This window comes from Papio anubis, chromosome 14 (assembly GCF_008728515.1).
Source record: "Papio anubis isolate 15944 chromosome 14, Panubis1.0, whole genome shotgun sequence".
In the NCBI taxonomy this organism is placed as follows: domain Eukaryota; kingdom Metazoa; phylum Chordata; class Mammalia; order Primates; family Cercopithecidae; genus Papio; species Papio anubis.
Genome location: NC_044989.1, coordinates 38474860 through 38493954, shown reverse-complemented (window position 1 = coordinate 38493954; position 19095 = coordinate 38474860). Strand labels below are relative to the sequence as shown.

The window sequence follows — 19095 nt, the reverse complement described above, 5'->3', positions numbered from 1 at the left end:
GTGGGAGAAGATAAGGTCCCCTGGAGTAACTAGTTGCTACATGGGATCAAGCAGTTGGTAGAGAAGAAAGTCAGACAAGGTATGTGTCCTCTGAAGCTAAGTGTTTTTTTAAAGAAGAACAGAAACCTAGACTTTGGAAGTTTATCTCTGCTGTTTACATTTCTGTACTTCTTCATCACTATTCAGTAAAGTTATGTCTGCAAAGGTTACCTTAATTTTAGTGTGTTGTGGTGAACAAAGGAAGGGTTTATATGGCTGTTTTGGGGAACTATGTAGTCTTAAAGTGGTGGCTGTAGTGTTTGGTAAGAAAGAGCTCCAGTGGGAGATGAAATTCTGAGATTAAGTGCATGTCACTGACTGTTCTTTACTGAACATTAATCCTATGCTTTGCTTTAATGAGGAGGCTGTAGTACTAGGTTACTGTTATTAAATTAGGGACTCATTGTAAGTATCATTTTTGGAAACTTGTTAGAACCCTAATTTTCCTCTTTAGGTTTCAGAATGAAAAATAACATGAATAATTTTTTTTTGTTTTGTTTTTTGAGACTGAGTCTCACTCTGTTGCCCAGGCTGGAGTGCAGTGGCGTGATCTCAGCTCATTGCAACCTCTGCCTCCCAGGTTCAAGTGATTCTCCTGTCTCAGCCTCCCAAGTAGCTGGGACTACAGGCATCCGCTACCATGCCCAGCTAATTTTTGTATTTTTAGTAGAAACGAGGTTTCCCCATGTTGGCCAGGCTGGTCTTGAACTCCTGACCTCAGGTGATCCACCTGCCTTGGCCTCCCAAAGTGCTGGGATTATACCCACTGCACCCAGCCACATGAACAATTTTAATATACGTTTTTAACGTTTGTAAAGGAGAGTAATGTTTGTAAATTTTCTAGGTGATGCTTACAGGAAAATTGGGATCTGAAGCATTAGGTGAAATTGATTTTTCCCCTCTTTAGTTTTTGTGTGCATACAGTTGCAAAAGTTATTTACAGAATAATACAGGGCTCAAAAACAGCTGCTGTTCACATTTAGCTGTTAAGACTTCATTGAGATAGAGGCCATATTTAGTATTATTATCTGTATGTATAATGGTGTATGAGTCCATTTTCATGCTGGTAGTAAAGACATACTTGAGACTGGGCAGTTTGCAAAAGAAAGAGGTTTAATGGACTCACAGTTCCATGTGGCTGGGGAGGTCTCACAATCATGGTGGAAGGTGAAAGGCAAATCTCACTCGCATAGTGGCAGAGGAGGAGAAAGCTCGTGCAGGGAAACCTCTCATAAAATCATCAGATTTCGTGGGACTTACTCACTATTATGAGAACAGGACAGGAGAGAACCTCCCCATGATTCAGTTACCTCCCACTGGGTCCCTACCACAACATGTGGGAATTGTGGGAGCTACAATTCAAGATGAGATTTGGGTGGGGACACAGCCAACCATATCAAGTGGGAAATCTTATCAGCATTCTTTGTCCTGTTACAGAAGGAGTGAGAAATCCAAAGGAACATTGTAATAATATATAATGAGGGAAGGGGCAATTTTTTATTTGAAATTTTGCTTTAGTTGTGGTCCTTAATGAAAGTTCGTAATGTAGGGATTAAAGTAACCACTTTCTTTCTTTTTAAATTCTAGGTGAGAATTATGAAGATGATGACTTAGTAAATTCTGATGAGGTTATGAAGAAACCATGTCCAGTACAGATTGTTCTTGCTCATGAAGATGACCATAACTTTGAACTTGATGAAGAAGCTTTGGAGCAGATACTGCTACAGGAGCACATACGAGATCTTAACATAGTAGTGGTATCTGTAGCAGGAGCTTTTCGTAAAGGGAAGTCATTTCTACTGGACTTCATGCTTAGATACATGTATAACAAGGTGAATAGTCTTTTAAATTGAACCCAGTTCAAAAGAAAAAAGTACCAACCAAGCCTGTTAAAAAAATAGACAAAAACCAGAACTGTATCTTTTTTTTTTTTTTTAATTTAAGTGGTCTCACTCTGTCACCCAGGATGGAGTGCAGTGGTGTGGTCATGGCTCACTGCAACCTCAGCCTCCCAATCTCAAGCAATCCTCCCACCTCAGCCTCCCGAGAAGCTAGGACTACAGGCGTGTGCCACCATGCCCAACTCTTAAAAAAACCTTTTTTTTGTTGTTGCAATGGGGGTCTCACTTTGTTGTCCAGGCTGACAGAACTGCATTTTTAATTCTATAGAAATATAATTCTTTATAGGACTTCCTGGTCAATATAGTAATGTAAGTTTGAGCTCTTGATTCTTCATCGCCATAATTCCCTTCTGCATATACTACATAAGGAAGCATATGATTGAGCTTCTGTGTTCCAGGCATTGTAGCTCTAACCTAAGTTGTCTGAGTATATCCTAGAAGTCTCTGAAGTACTATTTATCTTCTTTCCCTTTTTGTTATTTCTTCACACTTTCCTTTTGGCCACCTTTACAGTGAGTAAAGTAGACGGATAGAGACCTTTGAAAAAGTGTATCTATGTTCCTCAGACAAGTTAGTTTTAGTGACTATTACCTTTGGAGATAAAGTCCAGCTCCTTAGAGTGGCTTCTGCAGGCATCCATGATCTTTGAATCTCATCTCTTGCCCTTCATATGTCAAATAAACTATAGTTTTTGCTGTTCCTTGAGTATGCCATGTTTTTTCTCAAATATTATGGTATTCTTGTCTCATCTTTTCATGGGGGCCTTCCATGACATTTAGGACTATATTACATCCTCTTCCTAACTCATGGTTGTATGTTTTATTGATACTACTTTAGTTGCTTATTTTTTTCTGGCTACTTTAATCTCTGTCATGGGTGGGCCCTCTGTTGATTATCAAGCACCTGGCACAAGAATTGGGTCTTAGGAGATACTTACATTTTAATTGATGAATCTCTTTCCCTTCTATGGGTTTTCACTTTGAGATGGTACCAGACAATTGTTACTTACCTATCTCTACCTGACTCTTTCTCTCCTGAAAAAAAAAAAAGGGGAAAAAAAATTTTTCACTTGAATTGGAATGTTTTTCTGATAATTGCAAGTTTGACTGAGGGAATGGGAGTTTGAAAGGGAACAGGAGAAGGAATTGGAAATTTTGGAGTGGAACACTTAGTGGAATTGCTATATAGGGAACTTGTGACATTCAGAAGCCACATGAATTATTAGAAATAACACTTTGACAGAATTATGTAATTGTCTAAACACCTGTCAGGATGATCACCTTTATGAGTTCTGTGTACATTTGTAATTGGGTGTGCATTCTCTTCGAGTAAGAAATAAGGTAAACATTCTCATTTTGTTTGTTTTTCCAGGAAGCTTTTCAGTAAAGTTTTTTCATGGGGATCATTTCAGGCATTCTCAAATATACCCGAGTATCAGTAACATAGTTTATATTAGAGAACAATATTTTACATGTTTGGGACATTGAGAAAGATAAATCATTTTGAAGTTTTTCTCATTGAGACGCGATCTCACTCTGTCACACGGGCTGGAGTGCAGTGGTGTGAACATGGCTTACTGCAGCCTCAACCTCCTCTGCTCAAGTGATCCTCCCACCTCAGCCTCCCAAGTAGCTGGCAGTACAAGCATGCGCCACAATGCTTGGCTGATTTTTAAATTTTTTGTGAAGATGGGGTTCTCACTATGTTGTCCAGGCTGGTCTTGAACTTCTGGCCTCAAGTGATTCTCCCACCTCAGCCTCCCAACGTGTTGAGATTACAGGTATGAGCCACCACGCTCAGCTAAGGGTTTCCCATTTAGACTTGATCTAGAATTTGACATCTGAAATACAGAAATGTTTAAGTAGTGACATATTTTTTTTAAAACTGTACATTTAAAGATGATAAAAGATTTCTATATTTTGAGGTCCCCTTAAGTCCTTAAGTTAGCTTGTGTATATTGTATTTATCTGTGTCTAAGCTGTTCAGTGCAAATGTATTTTGTTGCAAGTAGGTCACAGACAGTAGAAAGTTAGAAGGGGAGGGAAGCTTAGATCACTTATCTAGGAATGGCAGATAAGTTTCACCTCAGGTGCCATTTCTCTTTCCATCTCTGATCCATTAGTAGTGGCTGTTCAGAGTGGAGTAGCAGCCCCATTGTCATATATTTGCAATATCTGTGCAAACGGAACTCTCTTTCCTGGGGGAGTTGCAGAAGCCTTGCAAAAGTTAAGGTGGCTTGAGCGAGGTTGTACATCTAGTTAATGGCTTTTAAGCTGAAATATCTTTATTAGCTTTCATTTATAGTATTGCCCTATAGAATTCCTGATATAAATCACCTTATTCTGTCAATCAAAAATTGCATTTAAATGATAATCTGATTTTTGGATAATGTGCCTCCACTACACTGATGATGTGGTGGGTCATGCTTTTCCTATGAGGTAAAAGTTAAGAAGGAGAAATAATGGGATAGTTGGATTTATTTTATTAACCTATATGCCTGCACAGGTGGTATGCTAGCTGAAAGAAAACTAGTGACATACTGACAGTGTAAGTTTTCAATGTTGACCTGAGTCAATGTGTGTAAGTATGCAGTTGACGAAAGTAGTGAGTAGTTTTACAAGAGGAGATTAAAATCTAATCAAAGACAGAATTGGTGGGTATGGTTCTGGTGTGAGGGATGTTGACTTTCCCCTCCTAAATAAATGTTACACTCAAGTATTATATGCCCCACCCCCCCCCCCACTTCTAATTCTTATTTACTTATTTAGGGGTGTGCTTTAGATAAATGTATCTTTTCCTTAAAAAGTTTTTCCCCTTGAAGTATAATTTACATGCAGAAAAGGTGTACAAATCTTAAGTGTACAGCTTGATGAAATTTTACATAGGTATACACCCTTACTACCACCACCCAGATGAAAATATAGAACAACCCCCATTTTGTGTTCCTTCTCAGTTAATATCTACCCCCGCAAAAGTGACTGCTGTTCTGAACTTCTCACCACAGGTTCATTTAGCTGTTTTTGAACTTTACATGAATGAAATCATACCATTCTGTGTTTGGCTTATTTTGTTGACATTCTAACTTTGAGATGTACCCATGTTTTTGCATTATTTTTGTTTCCTTAATCTACTGTATGAGGGCAGGGCGCGGTGGCTCACACCTGTAATCCCAGCACTTTGGAAGGCTGAGGTGGGTGGATCACCTGAGGTCAGGAGTCCGAGACCAGCTGGGCCAACATGATGAAACCCCGTCTCTACTAAAAATACAAAAATTAGCTGGGCGTGGTGGTGGGCACCTGTAATCCCAGTTATTTGGGAGGCTGAGGCAGGGGAATCACTTGAACCTGGGAGGCGGAGGTTGCAGTGAGCCGAGATTGCGCCATCACATTCTAGCCTGGGCAACAAGCGCGAAACTCTGTCTCGAAAATAAATAAAAATAAAATTAAATATTCTACTGTATGATTATGCCACATTTTACTTATCCATTTAACTGTTGATGGGGTTTTGCTTTGATATTACAATTTTTAGTCAACTGATTTTTTTTTTTTTTTTTTTTTGAGATGGAGTCTGGCTCTGTCGCCCAGGCTGGAGTGCAGTGGCCGGATCTCAGCTCACTGCAACCTGCACCTCCTGGGTTCAAGCGATTCTCCTGCCTCAGCCTCCCAAGTAGCTGGGATTACAGACATGTGCCACCATGCCCAGCTAATTTTGTATTTTTAGTAGAGATGGGGTTTTTCCATGTTGGCCAGGCTGGTCTCACTCCCAGCCTCAGGTGATCCACCCACCTCGGCCTCCCAAAGTGCTGGGATTACGGGCGTGAGCCACCATGCCCAGACTGATTTTTTTTAAAGTTGTTTTTTCTTTCTTTCCATTTTTAACACAATATTAGAGGTCATATGTTTTTTAAGTTTTCAAACACATTTTTTGTATTGAAATATAACAAAGAGAGCATGTATACCTGTTCCCTTTACCTAGTTTCTTCTGATGTTATCATTAGTGTGATACGTTTGCAAAACTAAGAAACCAATATTGGTACAGTACTGTTAACTAAACCCCAGACTTCATTCAGGCTTCAGCAGTTTTTCCATTGGTGCTCTTCTTTCTATTACAGGATCTAATACAGAATATGATTCCTAGATTTAGCTGTCATGTCTCCTTAGTGTCTTCTGGTCTGTGAGAGTTTATCAGCCTTTCCTTTTTTTCATGATCTTGACTTTGACTTTTTTTTCTGTTTTTTTTTTTTTTTTTTTTTTTTTTTTTTATTGAGACGTAGTTTTGCTCTTGTTGCCCAGGCTGGAGCGCAATGGCGCAATCTCGGCTCATGGCAACCTCCGCCTCCTGGGTTCAAGCAATTATCTCGCCTCAGCCTCCCAGGTAGCTGGGATTACAGGTGGCTGCCACCACACCCAGCTAATTTTTGTATTTTTAGTAGAGATTGGGTTTCACCATGTTGGCCAGGCTGGTCTCAAACTCCTGACCTCAGGTGATCCGCCCGCCTTGGCCTCTCAAAGTACTGGGATTACAGGCGGGAGCCTGGCGATCTTGACTATTTTGAGGAGTACTGGTAAGGTATTTTGAAGAATGTTCCTCAATTTGAGTTTATCTTAAATTTCTGTCCTGGTTAGACTGGGGTGATGGGATTTTGGCAAGAATACTACTGAGGTCAAATACCCTTCTTATCACATTGTATCTGGGGGTGCGTATAGTCATGTGATACTGCTAGGAATGTTACTCTTCATCTCTTGGTTAAGCTTGTGTTTGCCAGGTTTCACCACTGCAGACTTGCTATTTTTTAGTCATTAATTCCACCCCAACCTCAAAGAATAGGGAAGGAGGAGGATTAAGCTCTACCTTCTGATAAAAGGAAGGCATCTAAATATATTATTTAGGATTCTTCTGTTGGGAAGAGTTATATCTTCTCCTGGTTTATTTATTTATTTATTTATTCAATCCTTTATATCAGTGTGGGCTCATTTATACTTGAGTTATAATCCAAACTGTTTACTTTAAAAATAAAAATTAACTTTTATTTTAGAATCAGGGGCTATATGTGCAGGTTTGTTACTAGGGTATGTTTCCTAATGCTGATGTTTGGGGTACGAATGATCTTGTCACCCAGGTATTGAGCATAGTACCCAATGGTTTTTCAACCCTCGCCCCCTCCCTCCCTCTCTCCTCTAGTACTCCCCATTGTCTGTTGTTGCCATCTTTGTGTCCATGAGTACCCTTATTTGGCTTCTACTTTTAAGTAAAATCATGTGGTATTTGGTTTTCTGTTCCTGCATTAATTTGTTTAGGATAATGGTCTCCAGCTGCATCCATGTTGCTGCAAAGAACATGATTTCATTCTTTTTCATGGCTGCGTAATTGTAGTTAAACCGTTTCAAAGTGAAATAGATTATTCCAGTGTCAGTAGGAACTGAAAAAACAGAAAAATGCTGATTAGATTGTCACATCTGGCTGTTGTAAAAATAGTTTGAATTCTAGGAATCAGTTTACAACGGTCAAAACTTAATTTAGTAGAATTACATACATGAAACTAAACACATTGCTTGTGATATTGATGCTAAGTAATGGTGATAGCTATTATTACTGAATTCTCTTAGATAAGGATTCTTAATTCTCTATAGAGTTGCTTCTACTTTTATACCATTTCCTGTTTTTTCTTTTTAAAACTTTATTACGAAGAATTTTATTAATAAACACATGTAAAAGTAGACAATAATATAATAAATGCCCAGCTACTAAACAATTTTTAGCACTTATCAATTCCAATCTCATTTCAGCTATAACTCACTCTACACCTGATGTATTATTTCAAAGTAAATCCCAGAAATCATTTAATTTGTAAATATTTCAGTATGTGTTTCTTAAAAATAAGGACTTTTTTGAACATTACAATTATCATAAAAATAATTTCTTAACATTATAAAATGTCTTGTAAGTGTTCAATTTTCAAGTTGCCTTAACTGCTTTTGTATTTTGTTTTTTTTTTTTTTGTTTTTTTTGAGACAGTCTTTCTCTGTCTCCCAGGTTGGAGCGCAGTGGCGCGATCTCAGCTTATTGCAACCTCTGTCTCGTGGGTTCAAGCGATTCTCCTGCCTCAGCCTCCCAAGTAGCTGGGATTACAGGTGTGCACCACAACGCCCGGCTAATTTTTGTATTTTTAGTAGACATAGGGGTTTCACCATGTTGGCCAGGCTGGTATCGAACTCCTGACTTATAGTGATCCTCCCGCCTCAGCCTCCCAAAGTACTGGGATTACAGGTGTGAGCCACCGTGCCTGGCCATCTCAACTGCTTTTTGTTTTTGTTTTTTTTTTTAATAGTTTGAATCCAGTCAGCTGAGGTCCACATTGTGATTGGTTGTCTTTAAAGTGTTTTAATGCATTTTAGGTTTCCCTTCCTCCCTCTCTCTTTCTTGGCAGTTTATTGTTGAAGATACTGATGTTGGTTATAGGGTTTCCCACTCTGGATTTGCTGATTGCATCCCATTGTTGTAGCTTTACATGTTCTGTGTTCTGTGAATCTTCTGTAAGTTGTTAGTTGAATCTAGAGACTTCATCAGACTCAGGTTTGACACTCTTTTGGCAAGAGTACTTCATAGATGATGATGTGTTCCTCCATTAAGATGCACATACTATTTTATGATATAACGATTTTTTTTTTTTTTTTTGAGACGGAGTCTCGCTGTGCTCCCAGGCTGGAGTGCAGTGGCGTGATCTCGGCTCACTGCAAGCTCCGCCTCCCGGGTTCACGCCATTCTCCCGCCTCAGCCTCCCAAGTAGCTGAGACTACAGGCGCCCGCCACCACGCCCGGCTAGTTTTTTGCATTTTTAGTAGAGACGGGGTTTCACCATGTTAGCCAGGACAGTCTCGATCTCCTGACCTCGTGATCCACCCGCCTCGGCCTCCCAAAGTGCTGGGATTACAGGCTGGAGCCACCGCGCCCGGCCTGATATAACGATTTTTGAATCTGAATTCTAGATATTTTGATTACTAAGCATTTAACAGGCATTATCTTACTTAGTATTCAGAAATAACCCTGTGCAGTGATAATTGTATTTCAACTTGGTAGTTGAAGAAATGAGACTCAAAGTAAGTGGCAAGGCTTAAATTCCAGACTAGGCAATTTGATGCCAAAGCCGTTATTCTAAAAACTATTATGTAAAATTATGTTTGGTCATTTTCTCATATATCTACAATATGTAAAGTACAGGTTACTTTATAGGATATACCTACACTAAATTATTCTTTTGTAAATATTTACTTTTATTTACTTCAGAGTTGAACTAGACTGATGGGAGGATATGCGTGAGTACAAATGTAAATTTCTTGCTATCCACTGGTATCTAAGCTTAGTAAATAAAGGGTCCTTGCTCTATTTGCTACACAAGAGTTTTAACTCCATTCACAGCATATTTGCTAATGGCACTTTAAAAAAACTGTCTTTTATGTTTTTATTCTTTGCTATTTAAAGAGCTGCTCCCCAAACTGTTGCCAGAGACCAGGAGTAAAAAACTATCTTTAAGAATCAATATGCACTGCTACATATAACTGGCCACAAGCACAAGTAGCTCAGAATGAGCCCTATGAGATGTTGAACTTGATTTTACTTTCTTCTTTAAGGATAACAGTGTCTGAGATTTCATGAGACATGTGCGAAACGTGAAGAAAAGCTTTGTTTTATGTTCTTTCTCAAGAATGAAATGTATTTGGAGAAGGAACAATATTTTAAAATGCTTCTTCCTTGGGTTATTTATTTATTTATTTATTTATTTATTTATTTATTTAGAGACGGAGTCTTGCTCTGTCGCCCAGGCTGGAGTGCAGTGGCGCGATCTCCGCTCACTGCAAGCTCCGCCTCCCAGGTTCACGCCATTCTTCTGCTTCAGCCTCCCAGGTAGCTGGGACTGCAGGCGCCCGCCACCACGCCCTGCTAGTTTTTTTGTGTTTTTAGTAGAGACGGGGTTTCACCGTGTTAGCCAGGATGGTCTCGATCTCCTGACCTCGTGATCCGTCCGCCTCGGCCTCCCAAAGTGCTGGGATTACGGATTACAGGCATGAGCCACTGTGCCCGGCCTATTATTTATTTTTTATTGGGTGTAACTTATATACATAAAGTGTATAAACTTTAATATAGCCAGTTAATTTTCATATACATATGCTATTGTAACCACTGTCTCTCAGATCAGGAGAGAGCATTTCCTGTATTCTAGAAGGCTCTCTAATTCCCCTTCCCAGTTACTGCTATTTCCAGCTCTCAAGGGCCACTTTTGTTCTGACTTGTATTAATGTAGATTAGTTTTGCCTACTTCACATAAATGTGATTATAGAGTATGTACTCCTGTGTCTGGTTTCTTTCACTAAGCATTAAGACTGGTGTATGCACGTTGTTACGTGTGTCAAAAATATGTTGTATGTTATTTTTATTGCTGAGTGATATTTCATTGGATGAATATATTGTAATTTACCCTTTCTACTTAGAGACCTACGGGTTTTTAGTTTTTGTCTGTTATGAATAAAACTGCTAATGAACATTCTTGTACAAGTCTTGGTGATGTAAGCAGTAAATTCTGTTGGGTTTATACCCAGGAGTAGAATTGCTGGGTCATGGGAAAATACCCATTTAATTTTAGTAGGGATTGCCAAAGTTTTTTCCAAAGTGGTTTCACTAATTTTACACTTCTACCAGCATTGTGAGAGACTTACAGTTGCTGTATATCTTGTAAACAGTATTATCAATCTTTTTAGTGTTAGCTATTCTGATGTGTATTTTGTTGATTTAAAATTATATACATCTGTTTACAAGTTCATTTGCTCATAAAACTGCCAGATTTAATGTAGAAGTTTAGCTTATTCATTTATTACTTTAACTGAATTCACTTTTGAATATTTATTATAAGTGAAACTATAGAACTTAAGTAACAAAATGTTGAAAATTTGAATTTTGTATTATTTTTGCCAATGTGAGAAGCAGGCAAACTTTGACCAGAATTTTAAGAGTCAATAAGGAAATAAAAATTGTGGGCTTATTATTATTATCATTATTATTATTATTATTATTATTATTACCTGAAAATAAGATAAGGGGATTGGGCTGGGCTTGGTGGCTCATGCCTGCAATCTCAGCACTTTGGGAGGCTGAAGCGAGTCAACTGCTTGAGGCCAGGAGTTCAAGACCAGCCTGGCCAACATGGTGAAACACCGTCTCTACCAAAAACAAAAAAATTAGCTGGGGGTGGTGGTGGGCACCTGTAATCTCAGCTATTCAGGAGGCTGAGGCAGGAGAATCTCTTGAACCTCAAAGGCAGAGGTTGCAGTGAGCCGAGACCGTGCCACTACGTTCCAGTCTGGGTGACAGAGTGAGACTCTTTCTCAAAAGAAAAAAAAGAAAAAAAAAAAGATAAGGGGATTGGATACAGAGGTTATGTGGACTATTTTCCCCTTAGCATATTGGGGTCCCTGGTGCTAAGACTTGGATTTTGGAATCAAAACTAATTTTTAATTCTTCCATATGCAGGTTTTAAATTGGATTAGATTTCAGTTAGAAAAACTTCATCAAATGTTGCCACAGGTAGAGGAATCAGAAATAAACGAGATGGAAGGAAGTGTTTACAATATTGTTTGAAGTCTTTATTGCAGTGTTTTAGGAGAGACTTTCTTGGTTACATTCCTGAACCTGTTGCCTGAAAATACTCTGCCTTTTGCAGCTTTTAGCCCCAAATGTATGTACTGCCTCTTTTGCAGTATCATAAATATTATGGCCCTCCTGTCATCACATGTTTCCATTTTGGATTTGAGAGAACATAAATTATAGATCTTTTTTCATTCCAAAGTCTTTGTTCCAGTAGGTTACATTAACTGTTTCTAAAGTAATTTGTTTTATTTAGGCTGTTTATTGAAAAATACTTCAAGCAACAACCCATTACACATAAACCCAGCTTTCGAACATTTAGGGAGTTAAGCCATCTTGTATAATGTAAGTTCCTTTTATGTTAATATTAACTGTTTTTGGAGGAGACTTCTTTTTTTTTTTTCTTTTTTTTTGAGTTGGAGTCTCGCTGTGTCACCCAGGTTGGAGTGCAGTGGTGCAGTCTTGGCTCACTGCAAGCTCCGCCTCCCAGGTTCACGCCATTCTCCTGCCTCAGCCTCCCAAGTAGCTGGGACTACAGGCGTCTGCCACCACGCCCGGCTAATTTTTTGTATTTTTAGTAGAGACGGGGTTTCGCCGTGTTAGCCAGGATGGTCTCAATCTCCTGACCTCATAATCCGCCCACCTCTGCCTCCCAAAGTGCTGGGATTACACGTGTGAGCCACCACGCCTGGCTGAGACTTTTTTTAAAGGTAATTAACTCCCTACCTCCTTCCCTCACTCTGCCAGGACAGTTTTGCTTTTCAGCTTGTAAATTTTTTAAAAAATTATTATTTGTTTAAAGATATGGTCTCAGTCTGTTGCCCAGGCTGGAGTGCAGTGGCATAATCACAGCTCACTTGAGCCTCGAACTCCTGGGCTCAGGTGGTCAACCCTGAAGGACCTTACTCTTTAGCCCAGCTTGGTCTTGAACTCCTGGGCTCAAGCAGTCCTCCTATTTTGGCTTCCCCAAAGTGCTCGAATTGTAGGTGTGAGCCACTGTGCGTGGCCCAGCTTATAAATTTTAGTTCAGAATTTCTTTTTCTTGTGAGACTGGGTCTCACTCTATTGCCCAGGCTGTCCTTGAACTCCTGGTCTCAAGCAGTCCTCCTGCCTCAGCCTCCCAAGTAGCTGGGACTGTAAGACATGCACTGTTAAGCCTGGCTTCAGAATTTCTTTCCTTTAATAGGATACATTTTCTATGGATTGGAGAATGTATACCATAATTCTTTCATCAAGAAGCAAGTTCAAGCCATAAGATTTATGTCACATTGCACTAATACATGGACGGTTAACAGAAACTTCAGTGGGCCATTCGTTCTCCCCTAGACTCTGGTAGCGTTATACAAGTGGGTTTCATGTGACTAGGAGTCTTTGTTGAACTTGTACACTAAGGGTATTTGATTTTTTTGTTTTTCCTTTTAACAGTGTTATTGAGATATAATTCACTTACCGTATAAGTCATTCACTTAAAGTGTGCAGTTCAGTGGTTTTTAGTATGTTCACAGAGTTGTGCAACTGTTACCACAATTTTAAAATGTTTCCATTGGCGGAGCATGGTGGCTCATGTCTGTAATCCCAGCACTCTGGGAGGCTGAGGTGGGAGGATTGCTTGAGCCCAGAGTTTGAGACCAGTCTGAGCAACATAAAATTAAAAAATTAGCCGAGCGTGGTGGTGTATATCTGTAGTTCCAGCCACTCAGGAGGCTAAGGCAGGAGGATGGCTTGAGCCCAGGAGGTTGAGGTTATAGTGAGCCCTGATTGTGCTACTGTACTCCAGCCTGGGAGAGAGAGCAAGATGCAGCCTCAAAAAGAAACAACGTTTCCATTATCTCAAAATGAATCCCGGTAACAGCCCTTTAGCTGTTACCCCCAGATCCTTTCTCCAAACCCTCAACCTGAAGGAACCACTAATCTATTTTGTATCTCTATGGATTTGTCTATCCTGGACATACATGTAAGTGGAATCTTAAAAAATGTGGTCTTTTGTGACTGGCTTCACTTAGCATAATATTTTCAGGGTTCATCCATATTATATTATGTATCAGTACTTCTTTTTATGGCTGAATAATATTCTCTCGTATGGATATACCACATTTTATTTATCCATTTGTCAGTTATTGGACATTTGGTTTGTTTGCAACTTTATGACTATTAGGAGTAATGCTATAAATCATATTAATATATAATATGTTAATTATGTAAAATATATGTGTATATGTTATAATAATATGAAAGATGGTTCTTCCTTCATTTTTTGGTTATTTGTCCCAGCACCATTTTTGGAAAGACTGTTTAACACTTTATTGAATGCTCTTGGTACCTTGTTGAAAACCAGTTGATTATAGACATGAATTTATTTCTTGACTCTCAGTTCTATTCCATGATCTATATATGTGTTCTTTTTTATGGAGTCTTGCTCTGTTGCCCAGGCTGAAGTGCAGTGGTGCGATCTTGGCTCACTGTAACAACCTCCGTCTCCTGGGTTCAAACGGTTCTCCTGCCTCAGCCTTCCAAGTGGCTGGGACTACAGGCATGCGCCGCCACGCCCAGCTAATTTTTTTTTGAGACAGAGTCTCGCTCTGTTGCCAGGTTGGAGTGCAGTGGCTCCAGCTCAGCTCACTGCAACCTCCGCCTCCCGGGTTCAAGCGATTCTCCTGCCTCAGCCTTCTGAGTAGCTGGGACTGCAGGCACGCACTACCATGCCCAACTACTTTTTGTATTTTTAGTAGAGATGGAGTTTCACCATGTTGGCCAGGATGGTCTCGATCTCTTGACCTCGTGATACGCCTGCCTTGGCCTCCCAAAGTGCTAGGATTACAGGTGTGAGCTACCGCACCTGGCCAGTTTTTTTGTATGTTAGTAGAGACGTGGTTTCACTGTGTTGCCCAGGCTTGTCTTGAACTCCTGCGCTCAGGCAGTCTGCCTGCCTTGGCCTCCCAAAGTGCTAGGATTACAGGCGTGAGCCACCACGCCAGGCCATGTCTTGTTCTTATACCGGTACCACACTATCTTCAATACTGTTGCTTTGTAGTAAATTTTGAAATGAGGACGTGAGTCCCATTTTGTTCTTTTTCAAGATTGTTTGGCTATTTGGGGTTCTTTGCAATCCCATATGAATTTTAGAGTTAGCTTCTCAGTTTCTACAGGAAGTTAGCTGGGATTCTATTGGCGATTGGTTGAATCTGAAAGATCAATTTGGGAAATATTACTGTGTTAACAATATTAAGTCTAACAGTCCATAAATATGGGATGTTATCTTTTAATTTCAAAAATGTTTTTTAGAGTTTTTGAGTATAAGTTTTGCACTTCAATTTATTCCTTTTGTGGATGTTACTATGAATGGAATTGCTTTCTTAATTTCATTTTTGAATTGTTCACACAAGTTTATAGTTCATATACTTGACTTGCATATTGATCTTGTATCCTTGAAACAAATCCTGAATTTGTTTATTAGTTTCAATAACTTTTTTAGCGAATTCCTTAGAGTTTTCTATATACAAGATCATGTCATCTGCAAATGGTGATTGTTTTACTTCTTTCTTTCTAATCTGGGAAACTTTTATTTCTGTGTCTTGGCTAATGGTCCCAGCTAGAACCTCCGGTAGTATTGAGTACAAGTGATAAATAGTGAATATCCTTGTCTGTTTTCTAACCTAGTTTCTGGAAAGCATCTAGTTTCTCACTACTATGTTAGCTGTAGGATTTTTTGTAGATTTTTTTTTTTAATTGAAGTTTCTCTTTATTCCTAGTGTGCTGGGAGTTTTTTTTTTTTTTTTTTTAAGTCCTGAATGAGTGTTAGATTTTGTCAAATAGTTTTCCTGTGTTTATTGATATTATGTGTTTTTCTTTTCTTTCTTTTCTTTTTTGAGACAGTCTTGTTCTGTCGCCTAGGCTAGAATGCAGTGACACGATCTCGGCTCACTGCAGCCTCTGCCTCCCGGGTTTAAGCAATTCTCCTGCCTCAGCCTCCACAGTAGCTGGGATTACAGGTGCGCGCCACCATGCCTGGCTAATTTTTGTATTTTTGGTAGAGATGGGGTGTCGCCATGTTGGCCAGCCTGGTCTCGAACTCCTGACCTCAGATATTCTGGCCGCCTTGGCCTCCCAAAGTGTTGAGATTACAGGCGTGAGCCACCATTCCCAGCTGATTTTTTTTTTTTAGACTATTGTTATGATGGATTACATTTATTGACTTTGAGTTGTTGAGCCAGCCTTGCATTCCTGGAATAAATCCCACTTGATCATGGTGTGTAATTCTTTTTATACATTGTAGCTTTGATTTGCTAATATTTTGTCAGGGATTTTCACATCTATGTTCATAGTATGTACTGGTCTGCAGTTTTCCTTTATTTGTAGTATCTTTGTCTGGTTTTGGTATTAGGGTAATACTTTGAATTAATTAGAAAGTATTCCCTCTGCTTATTTTCTGAAAGAATTTGTAGAGAACTGGTACCATTTCTTCCTTAAATGCTTGGTAGAGTTTTCCAGTGAAGTCACTTGGGCTTCGTAAATCCTTCTTTTGAAAGGTTATTTATTGGTCTTCTTATTTTATTTTATTTTATTTTATTTTATTTTATTTGAGATGGAGTCTTGCCTATCACCCAGGCTGGAGTGCAGTGGTGCGATCTCAGCTCACTGTAGCTTCTGCCTCTTGAGTTCCAGCAATTCTCTTGCTTCAGCCTCCTGAGTAGCTGGGATTACAGGCTGCCACCACCATGCCTGGCTAATTTTTGTAGTTTTAGTTGAGATGGGGGTTTCACCATGTTGGCCAGGCTGGTCTTGAACTCCTGACCTCAGGTGATCTGCCCCCTCAGCCTCCCAAAGTGCTGAGATTACAGGTGTGAGCCACTGCACCTGGCCTTTTTTTTTTTTTTTTAATAGATGATCTAGTTCTCCTTGTGTGAGTTTGGTAGTTTGTTTCTTTCCAAGAATTGCTCCATTTCAACTAAGTTACTAAATCTGTGGGCATAGAGTTCTTAGTATTCTTTTTTTTTTTAATGTTCATGGAATTAGTGATGATGATTCTTCTTTGATTTCTGATATTAGTTTGTCTTCTCTTTTCCCTCCCCCTTCAATCAATTATATTGATCTTTTTGAAGGACCAGTTTTTTGTTTCATTGATTTGTTTTTTCTGTTGTGATTTTCTGTTTTCTTGTTTCAGTTTCATTGGTTCTTGCTCTGATTTTATTCATCTTACTTTAGGTTTATATTGGTCTTCTTTTCCAGTTACGTGAGGTGGCAGCTTAGAGTATTGGTTTTAGAACTTTTTTTCTTTCCTCCTCTATGCCTCTAATGCTATAAATTCTCCTCTAATCACTGTTTTTTCTTTCCTACTGTATGCATCTAATGCTACAAATCTCCTCTAATCACGGAAATTTTAATAGGTTTTATTTTCATTTTCATTTAGTTCAATGTATTTTAAAATTTCTATTGAGATTTCCTTGATTCCTGTGTTATTTTGAGGTGAGTTGTTTTAAACTCCAACTATTTGGGGAGTTTTCCAGCTGTGTTTCTGCTATTGATTTCTATTAATAGTTCAGTTCTGTTGTGGTATGAGAGCATACTTTGTATTATCTATCCCTTTAAATTTTTAAAGGTGTATTTTAAGGCTCAGGATATCGTCTACCTTGGTGAATGTTCTTTGTGAGTTTGAGAAGAGTATGTATTGTGCTGTTGTTGAATGAAGTGTCTGTAATGTCAGTTAGATCCATTTGATTGCTGATTCTGTTCAGCTCAACTGTGTTACTGTTTTTCTACTTGCTGGGTATGTCAGCTACCTATAAAGAGGTGTGAGGTCTCCCAGTTTAATAGTGGATTTGTCTATTACTCTTTGGAGTTCAATTTTTGCCTCACGTATTTTGGTGTAATGCAACTCTAACCTTTGTTCAGAAGTCGTTTTTCTCTTAGTTTGAAAACTGCTTTGTCTGTAATTAACAGAGCTATTCTAGCTTTCTTTTGATTAGTGTTGGCATGGTATGTCTTTCCCATACCTTTACTTTTAACCCGTGTCTTTGTAAAGTGGGGTTTTTCAAATAGATAGCATGTAGTTGGCTTTATTTTTGTGACAATTTCTTTTTTTGAGACAGACTCTTACTCTGTCACCCAGGCTGGAGTGCAGTGGTGCAATCTCAGCTCACTGCAACCTCCGCCTCCCTGGTTCAAATGATTTTGCCTTAGCCTCCTGAATAGCTGGGATTACAGGCACCTGCCACCATGCCCGGCTAAGTTTTGTATTTTTAGTAGAGACAAGGTTTCCCCGTGTTGACTAGACTGATCTCGAACTCCTGACCTCAGGTGATCCACCTGCCTCAGCCTTCCAAAGTGCTGGGATTAGAGACATGAGCCACTGTGCCCAGCTGACAATTTCTTTTACTTGGTATATTTAAGTCATTCACATGTAAAGTGATTGTTGATATAATTGGATTCATAGCTGCCATGCGTATAATTGTTTCTGGTGTTTTTTTTGTGTGTGTGTACTTTTTTTTTCTTCCCCTTTTTTTCTGCCTTCTCTAATTTTAGTTGAACATTTAACTTGATTGCATTTTCTGTACTCTCTTAATGTATCTGTTAAATGTGTTTTTTTGGTGGCTGCCTGGAGTTTGCAGTATACATTTACAACTAAGCTAAGTGCACTTTCACATATTATACTGCTTCATGGATAGTGCAGTTACCTTAGCGTAGTCCCAGTTCCTCCCTCCTGTCTTTTATACATTGCTGTCATTTGTTTCCCTGATCTATATGCTATAACCATCTAAAAGATTTTATTTTACCTTTTTATCCTTCTCTGACATTCTTTCTCTCTTTATGTAGATTTGAGTTTCTCACCTATATCATTTTCCTTTTTGCTGATGTATTGGCGACAACCTTCCTCAGTTTTTGGCTAAGAAAGTCTTTACTTCTTTTGTAGGATAACTTTACTGGATACAGAATTTTAGTTTGGAGGAATTTTTTTTCTCCCCCAGCTCTATAAACATTTTACCCTATTTCCTTCCTGCTTGCATGATTTTTGTTTTGTTTTGTTTTTTGAGATGGAACCTCACTCTGTCACCCAGTCTGGAGTGCAGTGGTGTGATCTTGGCTCACTACAAGCTCTGCCTTCCGGGCGCAAGTGATTCTCCTGCCTCAGCCTCCCAAGTAGCTGGGACTACAGGTGCGGGCCACCATGCCCGGCTAATTTTTGTATTTTTAGTAGAGATGGGGATTTTGTCATATTGACCAGGGTGGTCTCGAACTCCAGACCTCAAGTGATCTGCCTGCCTCGGCCTCCCAAAGTGCTGGAATTATAGGCAGGAGCCACCGTACCCAGCTGCTTGCATGATTTGTAATAGGAAGTCCAGTGTAATTCTTATGTTTGTTCCTCTATAGGTAAAGTGTTTTGTTCCTGACTTCTTTCAAGATTTTTCTCTTTGTGTTACTTTGCAGCTAGGCCCGTGACATACCTAGTAGAGATTTTTTGGTATTTATCCTGCTTGGTATTGGCGACATAAATAACTTTCTGTCTAACTAAGTCTGTTCATGT

At 39.2% G+C, this 19095-nt stretch overlaps 1 protein-coding gene across 8 annotated transcripts in view; it reads left to right on the top strand.

Moving 5' to 3' along the window:
- ATL2 (atlastin GTPase 2) overlaps nt 1-19095 on the top strand; it is an 80032-nt gene that overhangs the window by 29850 nt on the left and 31087 nt on the right. For 6 of the 8 annotated variants that reach the window (XM_009184011.4, XM_021924756.2, XM_003908521.5 and 3 more), the window contains exon 2: nt 1627-1871. The exons of the other annotated variants lie outside the window; for them this stretch is intronic. In XM_009184011.4, the coding sequence (XP_009182275.1) occupies nt 1627-1871 (245 nt within the window). The remainder of the gene's footprint in view (nt 1-1626; nt 1872-19095) is intronic. 8 annotated transcript variants of the gene reach the window in all.